Below are 26774 nucleotides of genomic sequence, written 5' to 3'. Positions count from 1 at the left end.
GCTGAGTGGGAGCAACATATAGGAAGCTGTGTGACTATCATCAGATCGAAGCGATGTCATTTCATAATTGCTCTAATCCAGGGAAGTGGGGCTCATTACTCACATTTTGCAGATAGGGGAAACTGATGGGCAGAGAGTGTAAGTGACTTGCCCAACCAAGGCCACACAGCTAGTAAGCAATAGAGGTGGGATTTGAAATCAGGTCTGCATGACCTCAAAGCCCCGAACCACTTGTTACTTGGTTTCCCACCAGGCCGAGGCAGTAGATGGGGATATGGGATGTGACGAGGGAAACAACTAGTTGGCTTATGAGTGAATTGGAGTGGGATGAGGGCAGTAGGCAGGCTTCCTGACCCTGCCTGGTATTCACAGATGTGAATGAATGTGCTGAGGAGGGGTACTGCAGCCAGGGCTGCACCAACAGTGAAGGGGCCTTCCAATGCTGGTGTGAAGCAGGCTATGAGCTACGGCCTGATCGGCGCAGCTGCAAGGCTCTGGGTAAGGACTGCTGGCGCTTGGCTGGGTAGGTTGAGGGCCGAACAGAGAAAACCCAGGTGCTCTAGAGCTGAGGGATTTCCTAAGAAGTAGAGATTTATGTCTGCAAGTTGCAATCTGGGCCCCAAGCAAAAGGTGATTGGGTGGGGCTGGAGAGGATTCTATTCTTCTAGTATGGATGCCAGCAGCTTGGGACATACCCTGGAGGGCAAAGGGCCCCAGCTATCAGCTGATTGCCTGTGGGTGCATGCTGATGGGTATCTGGCAGCTCTGAAGCCCAGTGGGTATTCTGTTTCTATGCTGTGTCCAGGGCCAGAACCTGTGCTACTGTTTGCCAATCGTATCGACATCCGGCAGGTGCTCCCGCACCGCTCTGAATACACGCTGCTACTCAACAACCTGGAGAATGCCATTGCCCTTGACTTTCATCACCGGCGGGAGCTGGTCTTCTGGTCTGATGTCACCCTAGATCGCATCCTCCGTGCCAACCTTAATGGCAGCAATGTGGAGGAGGTTGTGTCTACTGGGCTAGAGAGCCCAGGTAGGAGAACAAGGCCCCGAGTGGACAATGCAGACAATGCAGAGTGTCTCTTCCAATAAGCTCTTGGGTGGAACTCTAATATAGAAAATAACTGTGGAGTTGCTCAGTTGTTAGAGTGCTTACCTAGCATGAGTGTATAAGGCCCTGGGTTTGATCCCCGAGCACTGCATAAACCAGACATGGTGATAACCTGTAATCCCACCACTGAAGAGGTAGAAACAGACAGATCAGAAGTTCAAGGTCATTCCCAACTACATGTCCAGTTTTAGGCCAGGCTGGGATACATGAAAGCCCCCCCCCACCTTTACTCTCCCATCTCAACAAACAAAAAGCAACAGCTAATTCAGTGACAACAGGCTATCCTACAAGCAGCCTAGAGCTAAAACTTAGTAGTAGAGCACACTTGCCTACTTGTGAAAGGCGCTGAGTTCAGTTGCCAGCATCAGCCACAAAAAAAAAAGGAAGGGAGGGAGGGAGGGTAAGACCATGTACCTAGGGTCTGTTATCCAACCAGGCTGTGATGGTGTACTCACCCCTGAGGTAAAGGCAGGAGGAGCAGGGTTTCAAAGTCATCCTCAGCCACATGAGGAAGAAATGCATGACCCTGGTCAATTGCTTGAGTTCTCTCCATTTCCACTTCATGGAAGTTGTAGTGCCTGGCTCACAGAACTGTGGTGGTCAAGTAAACTGATGCATGTAAAGTAGATACCACAAGGTCTCGGTCCCAGAAGTGGCTTCTTATAAGTCTGCCCTTGTTTCCAGGATACAGAACTGCCTAGGGTGGATCCCTAACACTTTCCCACTGCCTCTTCTCACCAGGCGGTCTGGCTGTGGATTGGGTCCACGACAAGCTCTACTGGACTGACTCAGGGACATCAAGGATTGAGGTGGCTAATTTGGATGGGGCCCACCGGAAGGTATTGTTGTGGCAGAACCTGGAGAAGCCCAGGGCCATTGCCCTGCACCCCATGGAGGGGTAAGTAGGTGTCTCTCGGGCTTCCGAGTTAACCATTAGGGATTGTTCTCAGGGACCGTCCGCAGTGAAGCTGATAGCTGGGCTCTGTCCCCAGATGTCCCTGTACCCAGGCTTTGTGGTAAGTGGCTATGTCGTCTTGGGTTAGTCAGTCTCTTTGTGCTCCTTTCATTTATTCTTAACCAGCAAATCAAAAACTACACAAATGTGTACATTTGGGAGGTGACAGCAGAAGGGTCAGCCTGGGTTACATGAGACTCTGATCTACATAAACAAGCAAACAAACATAACCGCTTTTATAGATGTTTTAAGATTAAATAATGAAGCATTGTAAATGGAATAAAATATACAAACAAGGCAAGTTTGAACTGTTTAGTGTTTTTTTTATTAGCCCATAGAGTGGAGCTCATTAAAAATTACTGTTAGTTTAAAGCAGTTAGTAGTTGAGCTAATTAATATCATTTATTTGAAATAATTTTAAAAATTAACAGACAAGTCTCCTGCATTGAAGTCTCTGGAAATGGAAATTCTTAGCCTCTGGCTTGTATACATTCCAGGCCACCAGTTGAAGGAATGACTTGGAAGCTCCTGCAATTATATGTCAATTGTTTTGAGAAATACGGTGCGGGTGGGGGAGCATAAAATACACACGGCAGCGGAAGAGACTGAGAGAGGGCCGTGTCTGCCTTCATTTGTGCATTATGCTCTGCTGTCCATTTCCCAAGCACGAGGATCGCCTTCTGTTTTGTCTGCTGCTCTACTTCTTGTACCTGCTGTGCCCTTTCCATAGCAGACACTCAAAAAAAAAAAAAAAAAAAAAAAAAAAATTCTGATGAATAGATGCCCTGTCTCAAGTCAGATGTTTAAATCCAGATTTTAAAATATTATTCTGTAGCACTGGTAATAAAGCCCAGTGGTAGAACAGTTGCCTAGCATTGAGTTCCGGGTTTAATTCCCTGGGTCTAGTCTTCAAACATGGGGAGAAAAATAATTTTAAATAGATAAATAATAAGTAAAAGCACCTTTCAAAGCTGAGCTTGGTGGCACATAGCTTTAATCCCAGTGAAACAAGTGGATCTCTGAGTTTGAAGCCAGGTTGTCTTTATAGTGAGTGCCAGGCCAGCTAAAGCTATACAATAAGACCTTGTCTCAAAAATAAGTAAACAAACAAAATGCCAGAGTGTAAAACTTTGGTTACCAGCCTAGTTACTACCCATCTGTCCTCTACTGCCTACCTCTTACTTTCCTCTCTTCCTAGAACCATTTATTGGACAGATTGGGGCAACACCCCCCGCATCGAGGCCTCCAGCATGGATGGCTCTGCACGTCGTATCATTGCTGACACTCATCTCTTCTGGCCCAATGGCCTCACCATCGACTATGCTGGACGCCGTATGTACTGGGTGGATGCTAAGCACCACGTCATTGAGAGAGCCAATCTAGATGGGAGTCACCGCAAGGCTGTCATTAGCCAGGGTGAGGCCTTTGATCTACTCTCTTTCATCTCTCTTTCCCCAATCCTACCCCCAGGAGCCTTGGCAGAGGGTAAGATTTGTGTAGCTGCCAGGTCTGGGCTCAGGGGCCATGGCAGGCCATGTCTGGACTAAGGTCTTTTTGGACTGTCTCCAGGCCTCCCGCATCCCTTTGCCATCACAGTTTTTGAAGACAGCTTGTATTGGACAGACTGGCACACCAAGAGCATCAATAGTGCCAACAAGTTTACTGGGAAGAACCAGGAGATCATTCGTAATAAGCTGCACTTCCCCATGGACATCCATACCTTGCACCCACAGCGCCAGCCTGCAGGTAAAAAAACAAAGCAAAATAAAACAAACTCATCAAGTGAGCTAGATTTGTCACTAGTGATGTGGCTGCTGGTGCCTCTTGAGAATCCTTGCGCTTGTTATCCTACTGTTAATTCTGGTCAGGAAGTCGGTAGCTGGCATTGATATGGGCTCATAGCTCCCTCTGCTGGACATTTCAGGTGGTACATTTGGCTTTACTGTTTCCAAACAATGCAAACATTTAAAGGGCATTTCCTATGTGCCAGGTACTAATTGTGCTTGCATCTGCAACAGATGTAAAAATTAATAAGACAGAGTTCCTCTTTGTAGAGAGCTCGGCTCTGCACCTCTTGGCCTGGGGTCTACCTTTGTAAACTTTTAATCTTTCCTGATCATCTTGCTCTGGGCTCTTTGAGCAGGGAAAAATCGTTGTGGGGACAACAATGGAGGTTGCACTCATCTGTGTCTACCCAGTGGCCAGAACTACACCTGTGCCTGCCCCACTGGCTTCCGAAAGATCAACAGCCACGCCTGTGCCCAGAGTAAGTGTGTTTGGGACACCAGCCTCAGTGGAGGTGCCTTGTGAGGACAGTTAGAAAGAATAGAGACAGGAATTGGTGGGATTGCTTATCGTAGGGGAGAGACAGGCTCCTCAAGGGGCCCATGATACTCCTGTATCAAAGCTGAGGACCAACAACCAGGCAGTAATATCTGAAGGCTTAGTGACACCACTAAGGTATGAGTGCCTGCAACCGGGCTTATTTTCCACCTTACCAGGCAGGGTGCCTTCTGTCTAGGCAGAAAGAAGGTCCAGTTCATCTGGAAAGCAGGGCAGTGGTTGCAACCTCTGTACCTTTAGCCTGACCCATATAAGATTTTGTGTCATTAGGACAGAGAAACACAATTGAGATCTTGAATCATGTTCTGTGACTAATAAGTAAAAGGTGATAAGACTCTCTGGCTTCTCCCAGAATCTCTACTTTGGATTCCTTTGAGGTCCTGCATAGTCAGCCTTAGAAATCTCAGCACACAAGAGTCTAGCAAGGAGTTGACCAGACATACAGCATGACCACCAAGAGACCAGTGATAATTCCTTTTGTATCATTACTGCTGTATAATTCACTGGCTTTCTTAAATCTAATTAAAATCAAATTGTTGGAGCTGGGGAGATGGCTCAGTTGGTAAAGTGTCTGCCCTGCAAGCATGAGGTCCTGAGTTCAAATCTCTAGCATCTATGTGTGGTGGTGTTTGTCTGTTGTAACCCCACAGCCTGGGGTATGTGGAGACGGGCAGATCCCTAGGGCTCACATGCCACCCAAGCTAGCCAATTAGTGAGGTTTGGGTTCAATGGGAACTTTGTCTCAAAATAACTGGATAGATAAATAAATAAATAATATGTTGAAGAGCTGTAGAAGGAAATGACCAACTTCCACATGTATACATGTTCACACATATCCATATTCAATTCCACACACATACAGACATACACACAGGCAAAAATTAGATTCTCAGGGCCCTTTCCAGAGAGTGATTAGGGGAAAGCATTCAGAGACTTCATTCAAATACATACTGGAAACTGGTTTCATACATTGTGTTTTTCCTATACATTATTTGTGGGGTTTTTTTTTTGGGGGGTGTTTGTTTTTGAGACAGGGTCTCTATGTGTAGCCCTGAATGTCCTGGAACTCACTCTGTAGACCAGACTGATCTCAAATTCACAGAGATCCGCCTGCCTCTGCCTCCTGAGTGCTGGGATTAAAGGTGTGCACCACCACCACCTGCTTTCCCATACATTCTGTTGTGCCCAGCTGCTTCTGTTATTTTACTGAGATGCAAGATGCTTCCAGACACTTCTTCCCAAAGATTTACCAAAGCTTGGTAAAGTTAGGCAGAAAGTGCCTTTCTGAGTAGAGATATATATACATAGTCAGGTTTTTCTATCTGTGGGTTTCTTGTCTGTGGGTTTAGTCAACTATGGATGGAAATTCTAAAATTTTGTCTGTACTGAAGATATATCACCCTTTAGTCAGGTGTTTCCATTTATTTGTGTTTGTGCCCATGTTCTGGTGTGCATGAGTTCAGAGGACACCTGTGGGTTGGGCCTCTTCTTCTACTGTGTGGGGCCCAGAGATGGAGCTCAGATCATGTGGTGGCAAGTGAGCCATTTTGTCTGCCCTGTGTCAACTGTAGGAGTTGCAGAGATGGCTCAGCAGTTAAGAGCACTTAGATTCAGTTCCCATTCTGCCTGTAACTCTGGTTCCAGGGAATCTGATGACAGTCTCTGGCCTCCAAGGGCACCAGGTACAAACATGGTACATGTATAGGCATGCAAGCAAAACACTCCTACATAGAAAACAAAAACAAATTTTAAAATAAAGGGCTTACACAATATTTCTAAAAAAAAAAAAAAAAGAGGATATAGTATAACAACTATCTAAATGGGAGTTATATTATATAACAATACCCCTAGTATCAAACAAATATATTACACTAGAGATATAGATTACAAGTAATCCAGAGATCTGCACATGTTATAATAATACTACCCTATTTTATATAAAAGCCTAAAGTTTGTGGGAATTGAGTATCTGCGGGGGTCTTAGAACCAATTCCTGGCACATACCAAAGGCTAACTGTACTGGAAAAGTATTCAGACAAGCCAGAGGAGGCCCAGAGGATGAAAAAGCTGCTGTGTAACGTGATGGCCAAAGCTCCCTCTGTGGCCCAGGCTGGTACAGAACTGAGTCCCAATTCTGGTACACAGCCATTGGACCCTGGGCATGTTCCCTGATCTCTGCTAACCTCAGATGCTCATCTGAAAACAGGAGCAAGAATACTGTGTGCCACAAAGCGCTGGTGTGAGGCCCTGAGCTTTTCTGCTTTATTAGCTTACAGAGAACTAGGATTTATTATGGCATTTAGCAAACAAAATTGGTTTGTTGTTTTTTCTTCTCCCGCACTCTCCTGTGTGCGCGTGCACACACACACACACACACACACACACACACACACACACACACACACACACACCCTAAGCTTCTCTTGGCCACCTTCCTCTGGGGTCATGTGCCCTTTTGTCGTCTTCCTTTCCTCAACATTTCCCCCTTCTTGTGATCTCCTATCTAATTTCAGCCTATAATCACTTTCATACCCAACGATACACGCATATAAACGTATATGATCCACTTATGAGAGAGAGCTTTTTTTGTTCGTTTTAACATTTTGAGTCTGGTCACTTCACTTACTAATGTAATACTTTCTAGGTCCATCCATTTTACTGTATGGTTCATAATTTTATTTTACTTTTTATTGCTGAGTAAAATTACTGTGTCTATATCAGGCATTCAGCTTTTCTAAGCACAAAGCCCAGTGCCTAACAGGAAGGAACTTAGTGGGCACACATTGGCTACAACTGTGAAGGCTCATTCTAGACAATACAATAAAAGCAGAAACTCTAGCCAGGTAGCATGTCTGTAATCCCAGCACTGAGGAGGCTGAAGCAGTAGGATTGAAAAAAGCCTCAAGGAAACAAAAGAGCAGAAGACCTGAAATAGAATAAAAGTCTTGGAAGTGTTGGAAAAAAAAAAATCTCAGAAGTAGGCTGGGGGGTTGGCAGTGGCCCAGTCATGGCTCCAGTAATGGCAGAGTAAGAGGAGGGAATGATTCAAATGAAGCTGATAGACTCTTAAGCAGTGGGAACAATCTGTTTCCACTGGACTGTAAAGTCTAATTCCACCAGGATGGGCTGTGCTGTGCTTAAGGGCAACCTGCAGTGTGAAGGGTAGGGGGCAAAGGGCAGCAGGTCCCAGGAAGTGTGGTTGAACCAGGTGTCACACAGGTGAGCATCTGTCTGTCACTGTTACTGGATTTAGAGCATTAAAAGGAGACCCCTCTCGGCCTTTGATCAGGTCTTGACAAGTTCCTGCTTTTTGCCCGAAGGATGGACATCCGTCGGATCAGCTTCGACACAGAGGACCTGTCCGACGATGTCATCCCACTGGCTGACGTGCGCAGTGCTGTGGCCCTTGACTGGGACTCCCGGGATGACCACGTGTACTGGACAGACGTCAGCACTGACACCATCAGCAGGGCCAAGTGGGATGGAACAGGACAGGAGGTAGGGCCCAGCGTGGATCCAGTCCCTCCAGGAGGGGGAAGTGTTTCCCGTCCCTTCGGTTGGTGGAGTTTGGGCTCCAGAGCTGGAATAGCAGTGCAGTGGGTGATACAGCTTTGCTTCCTGCCAGGTGGTAGTAGATACCAGTTTGGAGAGCCCTGCTGGCCTGGCAATTGATTGGGTCACCAACAAGCTCTACTGGACAGATGCAGGTACGTACAGGGAGCTGTGGCCTGGCAGTTGAGCCTTCTGAGAGTAAATATGAGGCGTGAGCACGTGTTATTCAGATTGCAACTTCTGTGCCATGAGGCATTTTGAATGATGACCTTATGACTTAATGGTTTTTCCATGAATGTCTGGTAAAACAGGCATGTTTTATGAATCATGGTTAGAGACTTGGAGACAAAAGGAATACCTTTAAACCAGTATTCCTCAAAATGTGGTGTCTGAAACAAGAGCATCAGCATTGCCTTGGAAGTTCTGAGAAATTCAGATCCTGGATCCCAGACTTACTCAGAATTGTGAGAAATTAATTGCAAGAATCTTTAAAGATGTATTTGTTTATGTATATGTATGTGCCTGTGTATATGTATATATACCATGTGTGTATAGGTGCTCATGGAGGCCAGAGGGTGTTAAATCCCCTGGGACTGGAGTTAAAGAGTGTTTTAAGCTGCCCAATGTGGGTGCTGGGAATTGAACCTGGGCACTCTTAACCCCTGAGCCATCTCTCTAGCCCCAGGACTCTGTATTTAACAAGCTCTTCTCATTTTTATGTGCACTGAAATTTGAGAGTTCTTGCCTTGAATCATAGGTCAGAGTGAATTACCTAGGTGTAGAAAGTTGTGCTATTCCAAGGAGAGAAACTAACCGCTTCCTTGAATTTCTTCTCTTAGTTTCCGTCACTAAATATCCACTGTGTATTCACCATACAATCTTTGCTGAGCACTTACTACATACAAAGCTCTGTGCTAGGTAGGGTCAGGGAGAAGGAATGAACAAGACTGGAATTCATGTTTTGCCCTTATTCCTTGGTAGGTACAGACCGAATCGAAGTGGCCAACACAGATGGTAGCATGAGGACAGTGCTCATCTGGGAGAACCTTGATCGTCCTCGGGACATCGTGGTAGAACCCATGGGCGGGTACGTACTGTCCCTTTTGAGTCCTGACTCCCACAAGAATTGGACATAAGAGGGGGAGTCTGCAGATTAGGGAGAGGGGCCAGATCTGTGGATGTGCTAAGGGCAGAGAGGGGACATGAAATCCCTATCTCCCTTCTAGCAAGGAAACCTTTTATGTTTTAAATTTTCCTTAAAAGGTTTTTTGTTGCCTGGCAGTGGTGGCACATGCCTTTAATCCCAGCACTCAGGAGGCAGAGACTGGAGGATCTCTGTGAGTTCAAGGCCTCCAACTACACAGAGAAACCCTGTCTCCAAAAACAAACCAACAACAAAAAACAAGTTGGTTTTTTGGTTTGTTTGTTTTTTGTTTGCCTACCATTGCCTCCCAAGTGCTGGGATCGAAGGTTTGGGCCACCATTGCCTGGCAAAAGAAAAAAATTTTTTGTTGCTGTTGTTTGCTTATGAAAGTAATTTCATTATTAAAGATTGTTAAATTTGTAGAGAATGAAATTCTTACCTCCCAGCATAATCAGTGTTAACAGTGTAGAGTATGTTTTTTCCAAAATGCATTTTGCTTTACATGCCTACAAATATTGGTGATGGTGGCAGATTTGATTTTATGAAAATTTTGACATATTGTTTTGGAGCCAGATAAGTACCTGTAGTCCTGGCATTTGGGAGATGGGAGCAAGAGGAATGAAAAGTCATCCTTGGTCACTTAGCAACTTTGACACCAGCCTGGACTATACGAGATCTTGTCTAAAACACAAAACAGAACAAACAAAATCCACTTTGGGATGCTTTCTTTCTTCTGTTTTGCTATGTATCTTCTTGTATCTATTCCTCATTTGATTATGTAGTCCTGCCTTGATCTTCTACATAGTTACATAGTATTGTATTACATTTATGTGTCATAATTATTTAATACATGTGGTCAAGAAAGCTTTTTTGCTGGGTGTGGTGGTGCATACGGAGTTCAGCCTCTTTCCCCCTCTTCCTTAACTCCCAAGGCGGCTTCCTCTGCTGTATACTTTTTCAGCCTTGGCCTCTCCTATCAAGACTCGGAAGTACCTTTTGATAGTGATTGGAGATCTAAGGCCTTCAGAGAAAGCTCTGAGTCCAGGCTTGGGCTGGACAATGAGAAGGAAGCTAGGCTAACTACTAGAGGCAGAACTCCTAAAACTCTCTAGGGACCCTTACCTTCATTGGTATTTTTTTCCATGCTGCAAATTGAACCCTAGACCTTACATATGCTAAGAAGCGCTCTACCAGTAAAGCACACTGAAACTCTCACTGGGTACTAACTGGAAGTCTACAAACCCCCTTGCTTATATCCAGGTACATGTATTGGACTGACTGGGGTGCAAGCCCCAAGATTGAACGAGCTGGAATGGATGCCTCTAGTCGTCAAGTCATCATCTCCTCTAACCTGACATGGCCTAACGGCTTAGCTATTGACTATGGGTCCCAGCGGCTGTACTGGGCTGACGCCGGCATGAAGACCATTGAGTTTGCTGGGCTGGATGGCAGCAAGAGGAAGGTAAAGGTGGCACTAAAGCATCTTCTCACTGCTCTGAAAGCCTCCGGGACAGCATTCTCTGGCTGGCAGCTGATGACTGAAGCTAGAGGGACCTGGAAGGGATGGGAGCAGCATGGGATAGATGCCGTTTCTCTGAGGCTGTAGTGAAGGGGACACAGGGCTGCTGGCTGATTGTTCAAGCAAACTAGGAATTAGGGTGGATTGTGCTGGGCACACACACATTCCTAATATCCATTGCAACTAATAATAATTACCCACCTATTGCATACATCAGACTGATGACTGAGCTGCCTCTCCTTTGCCATTGTTTATTTTGTTATAATTTCCAACTTTCAGAAAAATTGGCAAGAGTTATAACGGGAATAATATTTTGCCACATTTCCTGTACCATTCTCATTCTCCCTCCCTCTCTCCTCCCTCCCCGTTCTCTTCACACACATAAACATACAAATATACACATACACAATTATTTTTCTGAATCATCTGAGACTAAATTGGAGACACCTTGCCATAATTCCAAAATATTTCAGTGCCTATTTTTTGTTTGCTTGTTTGTCTGGCTGTCCTGGAACTCACTCTGAAGACCAGGCTGACCTTGAACTCACAGAGATCCACCTGCCTCTGCTTCCTGTCTGTTGGGATTAAAGGTGTGTACCACCATTGCCCGGGCAGTGCACATTTCTTAAGACTAAGAACCTATGTGGTAAACTTGAGCTTGGAGATGACATAGTAGGTAAAAGCGCTGGCCATATAAGCATGAGGACCTGAGTTCAAATCCTGGTGCCCATATAAAAAGTGTACGGAATAACAGGTATCTGTTATCCTATGACTCCCACAGCGAGATAGGAAACGGAGAGGAGAATCCCAGAAGCCTGTGAAGCAGCTGTCTTGGCTTATACAGCAAAAGAACAAAGAGACCCTTGTGGAAGGCAAAAACACACATGAGGTTGTCTTCTGACTTTCATACTGTGGAGTGTACCCATACAAATATCATACACACACACAAATAATAAATTAAATTAAAATAATATTAGCAATTACTGTATAATACACATTTTGTTTAATTTCATTACCAATAATTTTAAGTTTTTCTCTTTTATTCTAATATCTAATCCAGAATAACCTATTGCATTTAGTGATTCCCCCTGCCTCCCTCTCTCTGAGGGTCTTGCTGTGTAGCCCAAGCTGGCCTCAAACTTGGGCAATCCTCTTGTCTCATCCTCCTCAGTTCTGGGATTATAGACCTGTACCAGCATGCCCAGCTCTGTGTCTTTTTAACCTCTAATCTGGTCACTCCCTTAGACTTCCTTAACCTTTCTATTTAAAGTAAAACCATTTATTTAGTGTGTATGTGTAGGGGTTAAATGACAACTTGAAGGGTTCCCTCATCCCACCGTGCAGATTCCAGAACTCACTCAGGTCATCATATTTAGTGGCAAGCACCTTTACCCACTGAGCCATCTTGCTGGCCAATCTTTCCATTTTCAAAAAAGAAAAACAAATTCCCTTTCTTTTGTAAAATATTATGATATCTATTTTGATTGTTTGGTCAAGGTGGTGTCTACTGTAAAGTTTCTAATTTTCTTTTTGTGATTTGAGCCAAGACGCATTGCACTATGTAAATGATATTATAGTAATCACACAGCACTTAGGTAGGCACCTACACACGCTGGTAGACGCAAACTGAGAGAGACAAGCTCTAGGTCAAGATCACATAGGAAGTTGCTATGGCAGAGCTTCCTAGCACCTTGCTGAGCTCTTCCTGCGCACTGTACTGTTGTGTGATACCAGTGTTGGGGCCTGCCAGGTGCTGATTGGAAGTCAGCTCCCCCACCCTTTTGGGCTGACTCTGTATGGACAGCGCATCTATTGGACTGACTGGCAGACCAAAAGTATACAAAGCGCTGACCGGTTGACTGGGTTAGACCGGGAGACTCTGCAGGAGAACCTAGAGAATCTCATGGACATCCATGTCTTCCACCGCCAGAGGCCTCCAGGTGAGCAGCCGTCAGCAGCTGCTGGCTTCTCTCTCAGCCTTCTTATGCCCTAGCCTGTCCCACTGACGTTCCCCTCCCTATACAGTGACAACACCATGTGCCGTGGATAATGGTGGCTGCAGCCATTTGTGTCTCCGGTCCCCAAGTCCAAGCGGTTTCAGCTGTACCTGCCCCACAGGTATCAACCTGCTGCTTGATGGCAAGACATGTTCACCAGGTGAGTCAAGCATCGCCCGTTTGAGTGGAGAAGGGGCTGTCACTCCTCTGCAGGAGTCCTCCAACATGGTCTGAGAATCTGTGAGTGACATCTCCCAGCAGCTTAGAGGAGAGTGGGAACTTGGAGAATGGAGAGATGTGGAGGAGCAGGGAGACAAGAGGGAGACCAGGTCCTGTGTTTTCTCATGGCCTTCTTCTTTACGAGAAAGATTGTCCTGTCGCGACAGTTTCACCTTTTGCAAAATTATAGTATGATGATATGTTTAGAGAAAGGTTCTACAGAAACTTGGTAAAAGATGTGCCACTTTTGTGAGCACAGGACCTGTTTCACTCTTATGGGAGTGTCCCAGCAGTAGGGCCTGGCTACTCAGATATTAAAGGTTTCTCCCAGGGAACACTGTATAGTAGACTGTATTTGAACTCCAGCCTCCTAAAGAATCTGAGTGCCTCTCAGCTTGTGAATGAAGTTTTCTGGGCCCCTGTTCTATTTTTCTTAAGCTTCTTGATAAAAGTGTCCTTCAAAGAAGGATGCTGCTATAATACTGTTCTTTATCACTCTTACGCTGAATGTTGCATGTATGTGTACGGGAACAAGAGGATAACTTGAGGTGGTGGTCTGTTTTCTCCTTCCATCATATGGGTCCTGGGGACTGAACTCAGGTCGTTAGGCCTGGTGGCAATGGAGTCATCTTGCCAGCCCTCCCTTCATAGTATAAAGAAGTGAGCTGAGAGCATGGTGATATATGCCTGTCATCCTAGCACTAGGGGGAATAGGCCATATGAGACCACTTTTCAAGCTCTCCCACTATCCCCCCCCACAAAAGGATGTGCCATTTGTGCATATGTATGAAGCCTAATGGCTCAGCACTTTATATACATTTTTTTAAAAAAAAATTATAGTCATCCTGTTATATACCCATTGTATAGAACAGAAAACTGAGCCTTACATAATTTCAGCAATTTGCCTAGCATCACACATCCAGACCAATATTGTCAGGCTCTGGGCTTCAGTTTGCCTGCCTCAAAATCCCCTTAGTGGCACTACTACAGTGACTGTCCTCCTCCTTCTCTCTCCACCTGGGCAGGCATGAACAGTTTCCTCATCTTCGCCAGGAGGATTGATGTACGCATGGTCTCCTTGGACATCCCTTACTTTGCTGATGTGGTGGTACCCATCAACATGACCATGAAGAACACCATTGCCATTGGAGTGGACCCTCTGGAAGGTCCGTGTGACTCTTCTTCCCACCTGTATTTCTGCCTGATCAAAAGCTGTCCTTGTCCTCTCTTTCTCTCACCCTTGCCTTCTGCTCTTTCTGCCTTTGCCAAGTGCTGCCCTACCATGACATTCCTCCCCTTCCATCCATTTCTCCTGTTTGGGACTATAGGGTCTTTGTTATGTCCTGACAGCTCAGGCTCTGGCTCAGCTGTGGTTGCCACTGTGGGCAGGCAGGGTCTGGGTTGAGTCAAGTCTTCCCTCTCAGGAAAAGTATACTGGTCTGACAGCACGCTACACAGGATCAGCCGTGCCAGCCTGGATGGCTCACAGCATGAGGACATCATCACTACAGGTGAGCCTTCCCCTCAACTCAAGTGCCACCTGTCTGGCCTAAGAGCTGGGGAATAGCCCATCTGAATTAGGGCAGGGGTCAGTGTGCTCTTCTGACTTACTATAGGTCTGCAGACCACAGATGGACTGGCAGTGGATGCCATCGGCCGGAAAGTGTACTGGACGGACACGGGAACGAATCGGATTGAAGTTGGCAACCTGGATGGGTCTATGCGGAAAGTGTTGGTGTGGCAGAACCTTGATAGTCCCCGGGCTATTGTGCTATACCACGAGATGGGGTGAGGGCTGGCTTTATCGCTCTGGATAGCTGAGAGGACCAAGCTTAGCTAGGACTATGAATAGGTGAAGGTGGAAAATGTGTTACAGGAGCACTGTGAACCCTGGAGGTCACTGTAGACTAACCCCTGACCCAGGATTGTTCCCCTCCCTTGCAGCTTTTTCATTGTGTCAACATTATGTTCAGCTTTAAAGCATGATCCTTGCCATCAGAAGACAGGCTTCAAGGGCTGGGGAGATGTCAGTTAGTAAAGTGCTTGCCACGCAAGCATGAAGACCTGAGTTTGGAATCCCAGTACCCACATAAAAGCCAGGTATAGTGATGTGTGCCTATGAGCCTGGTACTGGGGAGGCAGCAATAGGAGGACTCCTGGAGTTGGCTGGCCAGCCAGTCTTGCTGTATCAGTGAGCTCCAGGTTCTGTGCAAGATCTTACCTCAAAAATACTCAGATAGGAAGTAAGGATCATCCACCTCTGGCCTCAAGCCTCATATGTACACACATGTGCGTGCACCTGCATATACTGCACACACACACAAACCAAGATTTCAATTCTTTCATGTGTCTTAGCTTCCTCACTGTGGGGCTACTGTTTGAACTCTCTGATCCTTACCAGCTTCCTCCCTTGCCAAGCAACGGTGACAACAAAAATGCATACCTTGTCACCCACACTTGCAAAGTCAGGGGATGCATGTGAAATGTCTGGCATACTGCAAGAACTCACAGTATGTTTGGCATACTGCCGGTATTCACAGTATACAGAGGCCGTTAGAATAACCAGCTGCTATACTTCCTCAATCAGGTTCATGTACTGGACGGACTGGGGGGAGAATGCCAAGTTAGAGCGGTCTGGGATGGATGGTTCAGATCGTACTGTGCTCATCAACAACAACTTAGGGTGGCCTAATGGGCTGACTGTGGACAAGGCCAACTCCCAGTTGCTGTGGGCTGATGCCCATACTGAGGTGAGAGCCCTGCCACTGCTTCCTGGGAGCCTGGGAAGATGGCGAGATCTTCGGATCTTCAGTGAAGGCTCCTGGTGGACTAATAGCTACCTCCCCACAATCTCCTCCACAGAGAATTGAGGCAGCTGACCTGAATGGTGCCAACCGGCATACGTTGGTGTCACCAGTACAGCACCCATATGGCCTCACTCTGCTTGGCTCCTATATATACTGGACCGACTGGCAGACTCGTAGCATCCACCGGGCTGACAAGAATATTGGCAGCAATGTCATCTTAGTGAGGTCCAACCTGCCAGGTCTCATGGACATCCAAGCTATTGACCGGGCACAGCCACTGGGTAAGAAGACCCCTGGGGGTCTGAGTGGAGGCCTCTGAATTTCTAGGACTATGGCAATAGCAGGATACAGAATTACTTACAATCAGAGAGACTTCCTAAGCCCCACTTCCAGGATTAAGTCTTTTGTCCCTCTAGGTATGGCTGGTACCACAGGTCTGTAGTGCTGCTACCTCCAAAGAATTCTCAGAGACACTTGCTCTATCTCACTTCTGTCTAACACTGCATCTTGCAATTAAGCAGTGAATAGTCAGCCATAAGAAACTAGGTCCTTTATGATAGAGTCTGCCAGCCTCCCAGGCTGGGCATGAAAGCTCCATACTCCTTTCTCACCAGGTTTTAATAAGTGTGGCTCAAGAAACGGTGGCTGTTCCCACCTCTGTTTACCTCGGCCGTCTGGTTTCTCCTGTGCCTGCCCCACTGGCATCCAGCTGAAAGGAGACGGAAAGACCTGTGACCCCTCTCCAGAGACCTACCTGCTCTTCTCTAGCCGTGGCTCCATTCGCCGTATCTCACTGGACACCGATGACCACACAGATGTGCATGTTCCTGTTCCTGGGCTCAACAATGTCATCTCCCTAGACTACGACAGTATGGATGGGAAGGTCTACTACACAGATGTGTTCCTGGATGTTATCAGGTATGAGCGGCCCTGAAACGAGCAGGGGACAAAGACCTGATTCTGAACAGTCATGTGTAAGGTTTTGTTCTCCGCTGACAACTAAATAGACTGGATGCCAGCAGTGGAGATACAGAATTGTAGTTCTGACCACTTCACAACACGCCACACTTCTATTGCTTGTTGGTTGGTTTAACAGTTGTAAAGCTATTCAGGAGACTGAGACTGGAAGGTCACTAGTTTGAGGCCAAACAAGGGCAAGGTCCAGTCTTTAAAAAAAACAGCTGGTTATGGTGGCTCCCCACCTGTAATCTCAGCTCAAGAAGCTGAGGCAGGAAGACAGGGAGCCTAAGATCAGCCAGGACAATATAGCACTCTCCTGTCTCAAAAACACAAAAACAGGATGTAGCTTGGTTTATAGAGTGCTTTTCTAATATGCACAAAGCCCTGGGCTTGATTTTCAGCACTGCCTAAAGTGGGCACAAGAGAGGTAGGGGTAGAAGGATCAGAAGTTCAAGGTCATCTTTGGCTATATAATGAGCTAGTCTGAGGCTTGGGCTACATGAATCTCAATATATATGTATATATGAAACCTGGTATATTAAATAAGTAACCATAATGTCAACTTGGGAACCTGGAGTGTCCACACTGAGTTCCAGGCAGTGAGAATCCCCGAAGGCAGAGGAAAAGCTGGAATCTATATTGCACTGTAGTTTTGAGTGATTTTTTTTTTTTTTTTTGCTATTATTCTTTTCTTATTTCAACACAACTCAAGAATATGATGTTATACCAATATAAGTGATTTATCATGGCAGAAACTCTTAGATGGAATATATAGATCTTTGTCTTTGTTCTCCTGAGAGTCTATTAAGATCGCATGTGACATATACAGTTTAGAGAAATCCCCCAAGTGACTGAGACACTTGGTTATCCCTGGTGCATGGGTCTCTGTATAAAAGTACAGATTGGCTTTAGCAAACCTTTCCTTTCTATCTTTGCTTTGCTTTATGCTAGAGACCGAACCCAAGGCCAATGATCTACCACTGGATTACACTCTACTACTTCTAATTTGTAGGAAACACTCTAAGAATTCACTTTCTCTTTCATCCTTCATGTACTGAGCAACTATCATGCTGGGTACTGAGGAATGTATTTTAGCTCTGTCTATAGAACTTACAATAAGTCTCAGGTTATTACTTCTGTTAGTCTGGCTACTGATGCAATGCTGTATTGCCCCAAGGCGAGCAGATCTGAATGGCAGCAACATGGAGACTGTTATTGGTCATGGGCTGAAGACTACTGATGGCCTAGCAGTGGACTGGGTTGCCAGAAACCTGTATTGGACAGATACAGGCCGAAATACCATTGAAGCATCTCGGCTAGATGGTTCCTGCCGCAAAGTGCTAATTAACAACAGTCTAGATGAGCCCCGGGCCATTGCTGTTTTTCCCAGAAAGGGGTAAGTTCATGTCTAACAGAAAAGAGATCCAGGCTAGAAGGGCCTGCTTACAAATTAATGGATTGGTGTATCCACTATGTTCTGTCAACCTCTTGGCACCATCTCCCATGCTTTGTGACAATGGCATTATTGTGTCTTAGGTACCTCTTCTGGACAGACTGGGGTCACATTGCCAAGATTGAACGGGCAAACCTGGATGGCTCTGAGCGTAAGGTCCTCATCAACACAGACCTAGGCTGGCCCAATGGCCTTACCTTGGACTATGATATCCGCAGGTGAAAATCCTGTCCCAAACAGCCACCTGGAGATGTGGTGGGTCAAGGGGAGGACAGAGATTGACATGAGGAAAAGAAAAGATGGAAAGCTCCTTGTTAGACAAGGAAGAGAAAACTATGAGGAGGGTGAGACAATACCATCTTAGCATAGGAGTTGCTGAATCCAGCCCTGGGCCCTCGGCTGGTTTGGTCTCTGTTTACAAGTGTTTGAGGTCCTTTAGTAGACAGAGTGTCTCCTATTTTCTACATCCATTTAGGGGCTGGATCTTAGGTTTGTTGCTTACCTGAGAAAGCAACAGGCTCTGGAACTGGCAGTTCCTCCTCCAGATTAAAAACAACAACAGCAAATGTGAAAATGTAAAGGGCAGAGGAAGGTGGCTTCTTCCTGTCTGCAGAGGAAAAGGACTATGGTCACTTGGGGAGTTGGTAGGGGAACCTTATCGTTTACCCTTGCTTAGAGCCACATGGCCCGAGCTCTCTTTCTGAGGACCTAAAGGGTGATCAAATTGCTGAAGGAAAAGCTGGGTTGGCTCCTCTAAGGTGGCTAGAGTCTCTGTGTCTCTGCAAACAGCTCCAGGAGCTACACCTCCTTCTGCAGCTGGGACTCACAGGGAAGGCATGTTTCCTGACTGTAGCACCTGACAGTCCCGCTCAGGAAGGAACAGACAGCCCCTTATGGGAAGACCTGGGCTCCCCTGCACCCATCTGCTACCCTTCTCTTTTTCTTTACAGAATCTACTGGGTGGATGCACATCTGGATCGGATCGAGAGTGCTGACCTCAACGGGAAGCTGCGGCAGGTCTTGGTCAGCCATGTGTCCCACCCCTTTGCCCTCACACAGGTACTGGCTCAGGAGAGAGGTAACTAGACCTCCCTGGCTAAGGTGTTCCTGAGGGTTCTAGGTACTAGGCCATTCTGGCCCAGCACTTCCACATTCTACCATTTAAAAGCATGGCTCTCAGAGGTGCGCAGAATCAGCTGTGGAGCTGATAAATGCAAGTCCCAGGGCTCTGGCTATAGAGAAGTTGCTTTGTGGTGACTGGGCCCAGGAATATGCAATTTGGATAAATCCCGCTGTTGATCCTACCTCTGTGCTCTTAGCTCACATAGTTAAAAGTTGGTTAGAATGGGTAAAGGCCAGAGATCTTAGGCAGTCAGTTATTTGGTAAGTGTTTGAGTGCCTTCACATAGAGCCTGATGCCTACCTGAGTAAATGACTAGATAACTTTGGACAAGACGCGAAACCCCTGCAGGCTGTAGTCACCCTATAAAGCAAATTAGTTTAATAATAACATCCTCCTTAAGTATGCACTGGGTGTGCACAGGACCTGCCACACAGTAGACACTAAATGTATTCTATTAATTACTCACTAATGACTGTGAAAAAACACCTGACAAGGGCAAACTAAGGAAGGAAAAGTTTATTTCTCTCACAGTTCAAGGTTTCATCATAGCAGGGAAGTCCTGATGGGGGCAACAGGAGGCAGCTAGCTGGTCATAGTGGATCTGTAGTCAGAAGAAAGACATTGATGAGAGCTGTACCCACCCATCTACCTCTCTCCTTTTGATTCAGGCCAGGACCCTAGCCCACTCACATTAGACTGAGTCTTCCCCTTAATTAACATACCTAGAAACCTCCCTGATATGCTGATTCCATGGTGATTCTACCCCCCCCCCCATTTGACAATCAAGAATTAACCATCCAGTCAGGTGAGGTGGCTTACAGAGGCAGATGGATCTCTGTGAGTTCAAGGCCATGCTAGAGAGGGATACATAAGACCCTTTCTCAGAAAAAGAGATTAACCATGGAATGTAAATAACCATTTCAGTTATTTTTAGCTGTGACTTTGGGGAAATTCAACGCCGTAGGATAAACTGAGCATATGGTTGTAATTCCAGCAATTAGGAGGTGTAGGTGTAGGCAGGAGGATTGGGAGTTCAAGGTTATCCCCAGCTACATAGTTAGTTTGAGGCTAGTCTGGACTTTATGAGACCCTGTCTCAAAAAAAAAAAAAACAAAAACAAAAACAAAAAAACCACCAAAGATAATTTGAGATACGATAAGAGAGACTGAGTCTAAGACACATTCTCAGACACTTAAATTCTGCCTGGTTGACAAACATCATCCACTGTGCACTGTTTCTGTTTTTATTTACTTATTTCTTATGCAATGTTCTGACTGCATGTGTTCCTGCAGGCCAGAAGAGGGCACCAAAAGTTCTCATTTCAGATGGTTGTGAGCCACCATGTGGTTGCTGGGTATTGAACCCAGGAGGTCTGGCAGAACAGCCAGTGCTCTTAACCTCTGAGCCATCTCTCCAGCACTATGTTCTCTCTTTTTGATGCCAGGGATTGAACCTGTAGCACTCTGCCATGGTGCTACATGCCCAGCCCTGTGTTGTGTATTTGATTTTATCAGCCACAAAGGTTTTGTCTAGGTTTGCCTGATGATAGGCTGATACTGAATATATTTTCTCAATCTGCAAGTGTCCTCCAGAATCTCTAACACCACCAAGAAGGAGACTAATGCTTTCATGTCCCCTCTCACCCTTGGCTGAGAATCTTACCACCAATGAATGGTCAGGAAACTGTCCACAGAAATAAGCAGAGGATTTGAGCCAGGGCTTTGAACAAAAAGACCAAAATAGCAAAGGCTGAACTGAACCTCTGGATTCCTATTTGCTGGGTAGTGAGCTCTTCATTCATTTGACCAAGGATTGAGTATAGGTGCTATAGACACAGATGAACCAAGCACATTCCTGTCCTTGAAGGAATGAATTGGCCTGGGCCTGGTCGTATATGGCTCTAACTCTAGCACCTGGGAGGAAGAGTCAAGAGGTTCTTTTGTTTTGGGTTTGGGGTTTTGTTTGTTTTTTGAGACAGGGTTTCTCTGTGTAGCTCTGGCTGTCCTGAAACTCACTCTGTAGACCAGGCTGGCCCCTCACTCAAAGAGATCCACCTGCCTCTGCTTCCTGAATGCTGAGATTAAAGGTATAATACCACTACTGCCAGGTGGCAAGAGGGGTTTTTTGTTTGTTTGTTTGTTTTCTAATTCATTTATTATGTACACTGTTCTGCCTGCATGCCAGAAGAGGGCACCAGATCTCATTATAGATGGTTGTGAACAACCATACGGTTGCTGGAAATTGAACTCAGGACCTCTGGAAGAGTAGCCAGTGCCCTTAGCCACTGAGCCATATTTCCAGCCCTGGCAAGAGGTTCTTGAGTATGAGGCCTGCCAGAATCACAAAATGAGTTCCGGACTAATCTGGGCTATATAGCAAGGCTCAGTCTCAAAACAAAACAAAACAAAAACCATAGCTAGGCATGGTGGGGTGTGCCTATCATCCCAGCACTTGGGAGATGGAGGCAGGAGGATTAGGAGTTTAAAGCCATTCTCAGCTACATAGCAAGTTTGAGACTAAACTGAGCTACATAAGACCCTGCCTCAAAACCCAAAAACAAAGCAGATAAACAATCAAATAAACAAACAGAACCGAGTAGGATGGGTGGAACAGTTAGAAACACTGTTTCTCAGGAATTTACTACTGAGTGTCAAACTCCATATGAAGTAGTCACAAGGAGGGTAGGGTTTACTCCATGAATCTAGAATGACTTCCTGAATATCTGGAGGCACATAGGATTGATCTGGGGATCAGGGACAGAAGGCATTTCGGCAGAGGGAGCGCACACACTGAGACACAGGAGTGGCACTGAGATCCGACTGTGAATACTTCTTTTGTGTTCTTTATTGAGCAGCAGGACAGGTGGATCTACTGGACAGACTGGCAGACCAAGTCCATCCAGCGTGTTGACAAGTACTCAGGCCGCAACAAGGAGACAGTGCTGGCCAATGTGGAGGGACTCATGGATATCATCGTGGTGTCCCCTCAGCGGCAGACAGGTGGGCCCCTGGGAACTGAGCCCCTTTCCTCACAATCATCAGGACTGACTCTAGTCACCCCAAGGACTATTAGTGACCAACATAATTGGAGCCATAAGAAAACCTTCCTGCCCTATTGTCCTGGATTTCCTCCCCTTTGAGAAGTGTGAGACTTGGAGACCCTGTTCTGTCTCAGACCAGACACATCTGCTTTGCCTCCAGGGACCAATGCCTGTGGTGTGAACAATGGTGGCTGTACCCACCTCTGCTTTGCCAGAGCCTCTGACTTTGTGTGTGCCTGTCCTGATGAGCCAGACAGTCAGCCCTGCTCCCTTGGTGAGTTCTTGGAACAAAAGAGCCCTTGAAAAGGGAGGGGGCTGGCAGCCTCAACTCTGTCCTTTTACGTAGCATCATAGTGGCTTAATGTAAATGTAAATGGCTGGATGCTTGGGCTTTGTAATGCTTGGGCCTAGTTTTGTCTGGCCTCTGGCATTTATTAAAACGGAACTCTCTGCATTCTTGATGTCTTGCTAGAGATCATCAGATCATCATCTCTATTCCTAATCTTTGTGAGCCAGTGATTTTATCTAGAATCGCTGAGTCCAAGTCCTGTAATAAATGAGAGTGCCTGAAGTTAGGGAATCCAAAAGATTCTGTCAAGACTTCTAGCTGCTACTCTTGAACTATATATAGGTGTCTAGGAGCCTATTCCAATCCTCTTTTCTCTCCAGTACCTGGCCTAGTGCCTCCCGTTCCCAGAGCTACTGGCACGAGTGAAAAGAGCCCAGTGTTACCCAACACATTGCCCACCACCTTGCGTTCTTCTACCACCAGGACCCGCTCATCTCTGGAGGGAGCAGAAGGAAGGTAAGTAGGGGTGGGTCAGCCAATACAGGATGGAGGGTCTGGATTCAGATCACCCTGCTCTCCTAGTAGAAGAGCATTGTCCCAGTTTCATAATCTGGCAGATGATAGATCATATCATTAACCATCAGACCTTATTATGTGGGACGTGGTGTGATATTTATAATTGTAGATTACTGCAAATGATTTCCACCCCTACCACTGAGATAGGGTTTCTCTGTGTGGTTTTGGCTGTCGTGGAACTCTCTCTGTAGACCAGGCTGGCCACCTGCCTCTGCCTCCCAAGTGCTGGGATTAAAGGAGCATGCCATCACCGCTGGGCCCCATTTATTTATTTGGTGTGTGTGTGTGTGTGTGTGTGTGTGTGTGTGTGTGTGTGTGTGTGTGTATGGCCATTTGTACATGTGTAGAAGATAGAGGAGGATATTAGGTATCCTCTATTTCTATTCCCTTAGACAAGGTCGCTTACTGAACTTGAAGCTCCCTATATTTTTTGCCAGTCTGGTGACCAGCAATTCTCTTGTCTGTGCCCTTCACTGCTAGGGTTATAACATGTGCAGCCATACCCAGCTTTTAACATGGGTGATGGAGATCCAAACTCAGGTTTTCGTGCTTGCACAACAAATGCTCTTATTCAGTGAGTCATATCCCAGTCCCTGAGTCTCTTTTCTTCTTAAGTACAAGAAGCTCCAAACAGTTTTCTAGAGAAATCACTAAGGAGGAGGCTTCTGCGTGCATTCCTCTGACCTGTTCATTTTCCTTTGTTCTCAAGTCACAGGTTTAGGATTATGTTTTGTTCTACAGTAGTGTGTACATTATACCTTTCTAACTTGGGTGTGATAGCTTTAGCTTATAACAATCCCAAAACTCAAATAAAATACATGTGTGTGCCCCCCCACATACACACACCTTTATCAAATAAGCAAATATAGCCATATACTGTGTTCAAATCAAGCATAAAATATATCTCATTAAATTTAACATGCTAGTAAGTATAGCGACCTGATTTCAATTTTTTGTTTTTCCACACGGAGGTTCTCTGTATTGCTTTCGAGCCTGTCCTAGAACTCATTCTGTAGACCAGGCTGGCCTCAAACTCACAGATATCCACCTGCCTCTGCAGTGCTGACATTAAAGGCATGTGCCATCAATGCCTGCCTGGCCTCCTGATTTCAATTTTGAAAGAAGAAGCAATAGCTCCAAAATAAGTACTCTAAACTCAGTGTCTCCAAAGTGCTAAGATTTGCATATGATCTGATGCAAATGCTGTTTGCTCTACTCTGTGTGTTTTGTGTAGTTTGTAAAGAAAACAAACATCCAACTGTGAAAATGAGCCTTTCTGACTAACTTTTTGAAATGTTACCCATCAACTTTACTCTTACGTTTTCTTTAGAATCTTTTTATTGTTTTCACGGTGCTAGAAAGTGAACTCCACACATGCTAGGCACTAGGTACTCTACTGCTGAGCTACACTTCTAGTTCCTAGGTTCATTTGGGAAACATCTGGACCCTCCTCAGACATTTTTTTTCCTGTGTATTTACATACACATTCCTATGTGCATGTGGAGACCACGGGTCAACATGGCATTCCTTCCTCAGTAGCTTCCCACCTTATTCTTTGAGGCATGGTCCCTAATTTAGAGCTCAGCAATTGTCAAGCACAGGAAGCTCCAGGGTTCCTCCACCTGTCCAGCACAAGGTTACATTTGTTTGCTGCTGAACCAGCTTTTTATGTGGTTGCTGGGACTCCAAACTCAAACCTGGCAAGAACCATCCCCTGGGCTCTCTGTTTTTGTTTTTGTTTTTTAAGTGTTCATAGAATTCAGCCCTTGTTCCTTCTGGTTTTTCAAGACTGTTTTTCTGGCTGTCCTGGAACTCTCTTTGTAGAGATCCACCTGTCTCTGCCTCCTGAGTGCTGAGATTAAAGGCTTGCACCACCACCTCCCAGCCTCCTTTGTTATTTCTTTATAGCGTGTAATAATGTTTTGATTATTTAAGTATGTTAGCTGGAATATAACTTTAAAGAAAAACCCCATCCCACATAACTAAGCAAAACAGAGGTGCTGAAAGAAGAAAGTTTCCTCTATCTTGTTCTAGTTAATAAGCCATTTGTATGTGCTTGTGTCCCACAATTGAAGAAACAATAATAACACTCATAACTAGTATTTCTCTCATTTTTTAAAGCTTACTCTTTGACAATTTCATCCATATATATGTTGATCCTATCCACCCCCACCTCTTATTCCACCTGAACTTTTTCCCAGACAGGCACACTATGTAGTTTAGGCTGTCCTCACTCTCGGAATCCTCCAAGTGCTGGGATTACAGCTGTTCCCATGTCCACTTCCTCATGCCTTTCCCAGTGAAGTTCCAATTGAAGATTCATATGTCTTGGCTTCAGATGCTCCTGTGCTGTCCTCCAGGCTGTTGGGAGGTGCCTCCAATTGTTTGCCATAATATGCTAGTTACCTTCTGAGCATTGCAGGTGCACTAGCTGGGCACTCCCTCTGGATGTCTTGCTTATTCCCTTGTGAAAGAGTGGAGGCAAGAAAAACAATTTTTTTTAACCTTGTGGTTAGCAGATGTTGCCCATTAATTGTGTAGTATGAGAAAGATTTGAATTGGTATCCTTAGAACTATGTGTAGCTTGCTCTAAAACTGCTACTTTTAAAGGTAACATAATTGAAAACATATTTAAACATGACATAGCAGCTGAAAAACACTGCTTTCTCTCTCTGGGTTTTTTTTTGTTTGTTTGTTTGTTTGTTTTGTTTTGTTTTGAGATAGAGACTTACTATGTAGCTCTGGCTGTCCTGGAACTCAATATGTAGATATGTAGATCAGGCTGGCCTCAGACTCACAGAGATCCACATACTTCTGCCTCCCAAGCGCTGGGATTAAAGGCCTGTACCACTGTGCCTAGTTTACTACATTATATTTTTATTTTATTTGTGGGGGGGGGGAGGCGCACATCTCCAACCACATGTGGAGGTCAGGGACAAGTTGTAGGAGTTGGTTCTCTTTTTTCTACCATGTACACTCCAGGGATCAAACTCAGGTCACCAGGCTTGGCGGCAAGCGCCTTTGGCTGTTGAGCCAACACCCTGTTCTAATAGATTCTTTCAGGCCCGAAAGCCCTATTCACAGCCCTTCCCTCCTTTTGTGGAAGAAGGTGAAGATATCTGAGTACAAAAAGCCTTCATGCCTGTTTTTCATGCCCCACAGATGCTCTGAGAGGGATGCCCAGCTGGGCCTCTGTGTACATTCCAATGAGGCTGTACCTGCTGCTCCAGGTAGGTCCTAGAAATAAAACTGCTGTGGGAAAGATTCTTCTGTTTATCTGTTTTTGAAGCAGACTATTTATTAGTATGGAAGCCATACAAGCGTCACAACTTTCAGTGTACTTGCCAGGCATTTGCTAAGCATTGTATGCCATGGATATGTATGTGTGAGCACTGTGGTGCCCTGTCTTAGTTAGGGTTTCTATTGCTGAGACAGAGACCATGACCAAAGGTAATGTGGGGAGGAAAGGGATTATTTCATCTTGTAACTCTCAGGCTCTGTCACTGAAGGAAGCCATGGAGGAGTACTGCTTACTGGTTTGCTTCTCGCGGCTTGCTCAGCCTTCTTTCTATAAATAAGTCCTTTCGTAGGACTGCCTACCCAGGGGTGGAGCTGCCCTCCCCATGGAATAGGTTCACCTACATCAATCTTTAATCAAGAAAATTCCCCCACAGGCCAATTTA

General features: G+C 45.6%; 1 protein-coding gene across 1 annotated transcript in view; it reads left to right on the top strand.

The window, feature by feature from the left end:
- The window catches only part of Lrp4 (LDL receptor related protein 4), a 52962-nt gene that overhangs the window by 18435 nt on the left and 7753 nt on the right, over positions 1-26774 (top strand). Inside the window, exons 11-35 of the mRNA XM_051184204.1 lie at positions 373-498; positions 806-1036; positions 1856-2012; positions 3268-3485; positions 3639-3815; positions 4213-4335; positions 7702-7910; positions 8038-8119; positions 8946-9051; positions 10369-10570; positions 12378-12567; positions 12653-12784; positions 13869-14009; positions 14268-14354; positions 14460-14631; positions 15431-15593; positions 15706-15931; positions 16265-16568; positions 17788-18006; positions 18147-18281; positions 19014-19122; positions 22041-22185; positions 22387-22500; positions 22896-23031; positions 26254-26321. Coding sequence (XP_051040161.1) covers positions 373-498; positions 806-1036; positions 1856-2012; positions 3268-3485; positions 3639-3815; positions 4213-4335; positions 7702-7910; positions 8038-8119; positions 8946-9051; positions 10369-10570; positions 12378-12567; positions 12653-12784; positions 13869-14009; positions 14268-14354; positions 14460-14631; positions 15431-15593; positions 15706-15931; positions 16265-16568; positions 17788-18006; positions 18147-18281; positions 19014-19122; positions 22041-22185; positions 22387-22500; positions 22896-23031; positions 26254-26321 — 3972 coding nt within the window. The remainder of the gene's footprint in view (positions 1-372; positions 499-805; positions 1037-1855; positions 2013-3267; positions 3486-3638; positions 3816-4212; positions 4336-7701; positions 7911-8037; positions 8120-8945; positions 9052-10368; positions 10571-12377; positions 12568-12652; positions 12785-13868; positions 14010-14267; positions 14355-14459; positions 14632-15430; positions 15594-15705; positions 15932-16264; positions 16569-17787; positions 18007-18146; positions 18282-19013; positions 19123-22040; positions 22186-22386; positions 22501-22895; positions 23032-26253; positions 26322-26774) is intronic.

The sequence above is a fragment of the Phodopus roborovskii genome, unplaced genomic scaffold (genome assembly GCF_943737965.1).
Source record: "Phodopus roborovskii unplaced genomic scaffold, PHOROB, whole genome shotgun sequence".
NCBI classification, from domain to species: Eukaryota; Metazoa; Chordata; class Mammalia; order Rodentia; family Cricetidae; genus Phodopus; species Phodopus roborovskii.
This window is presented reverse-complemented; position numbering and strand designations above follow the sequence as displayed.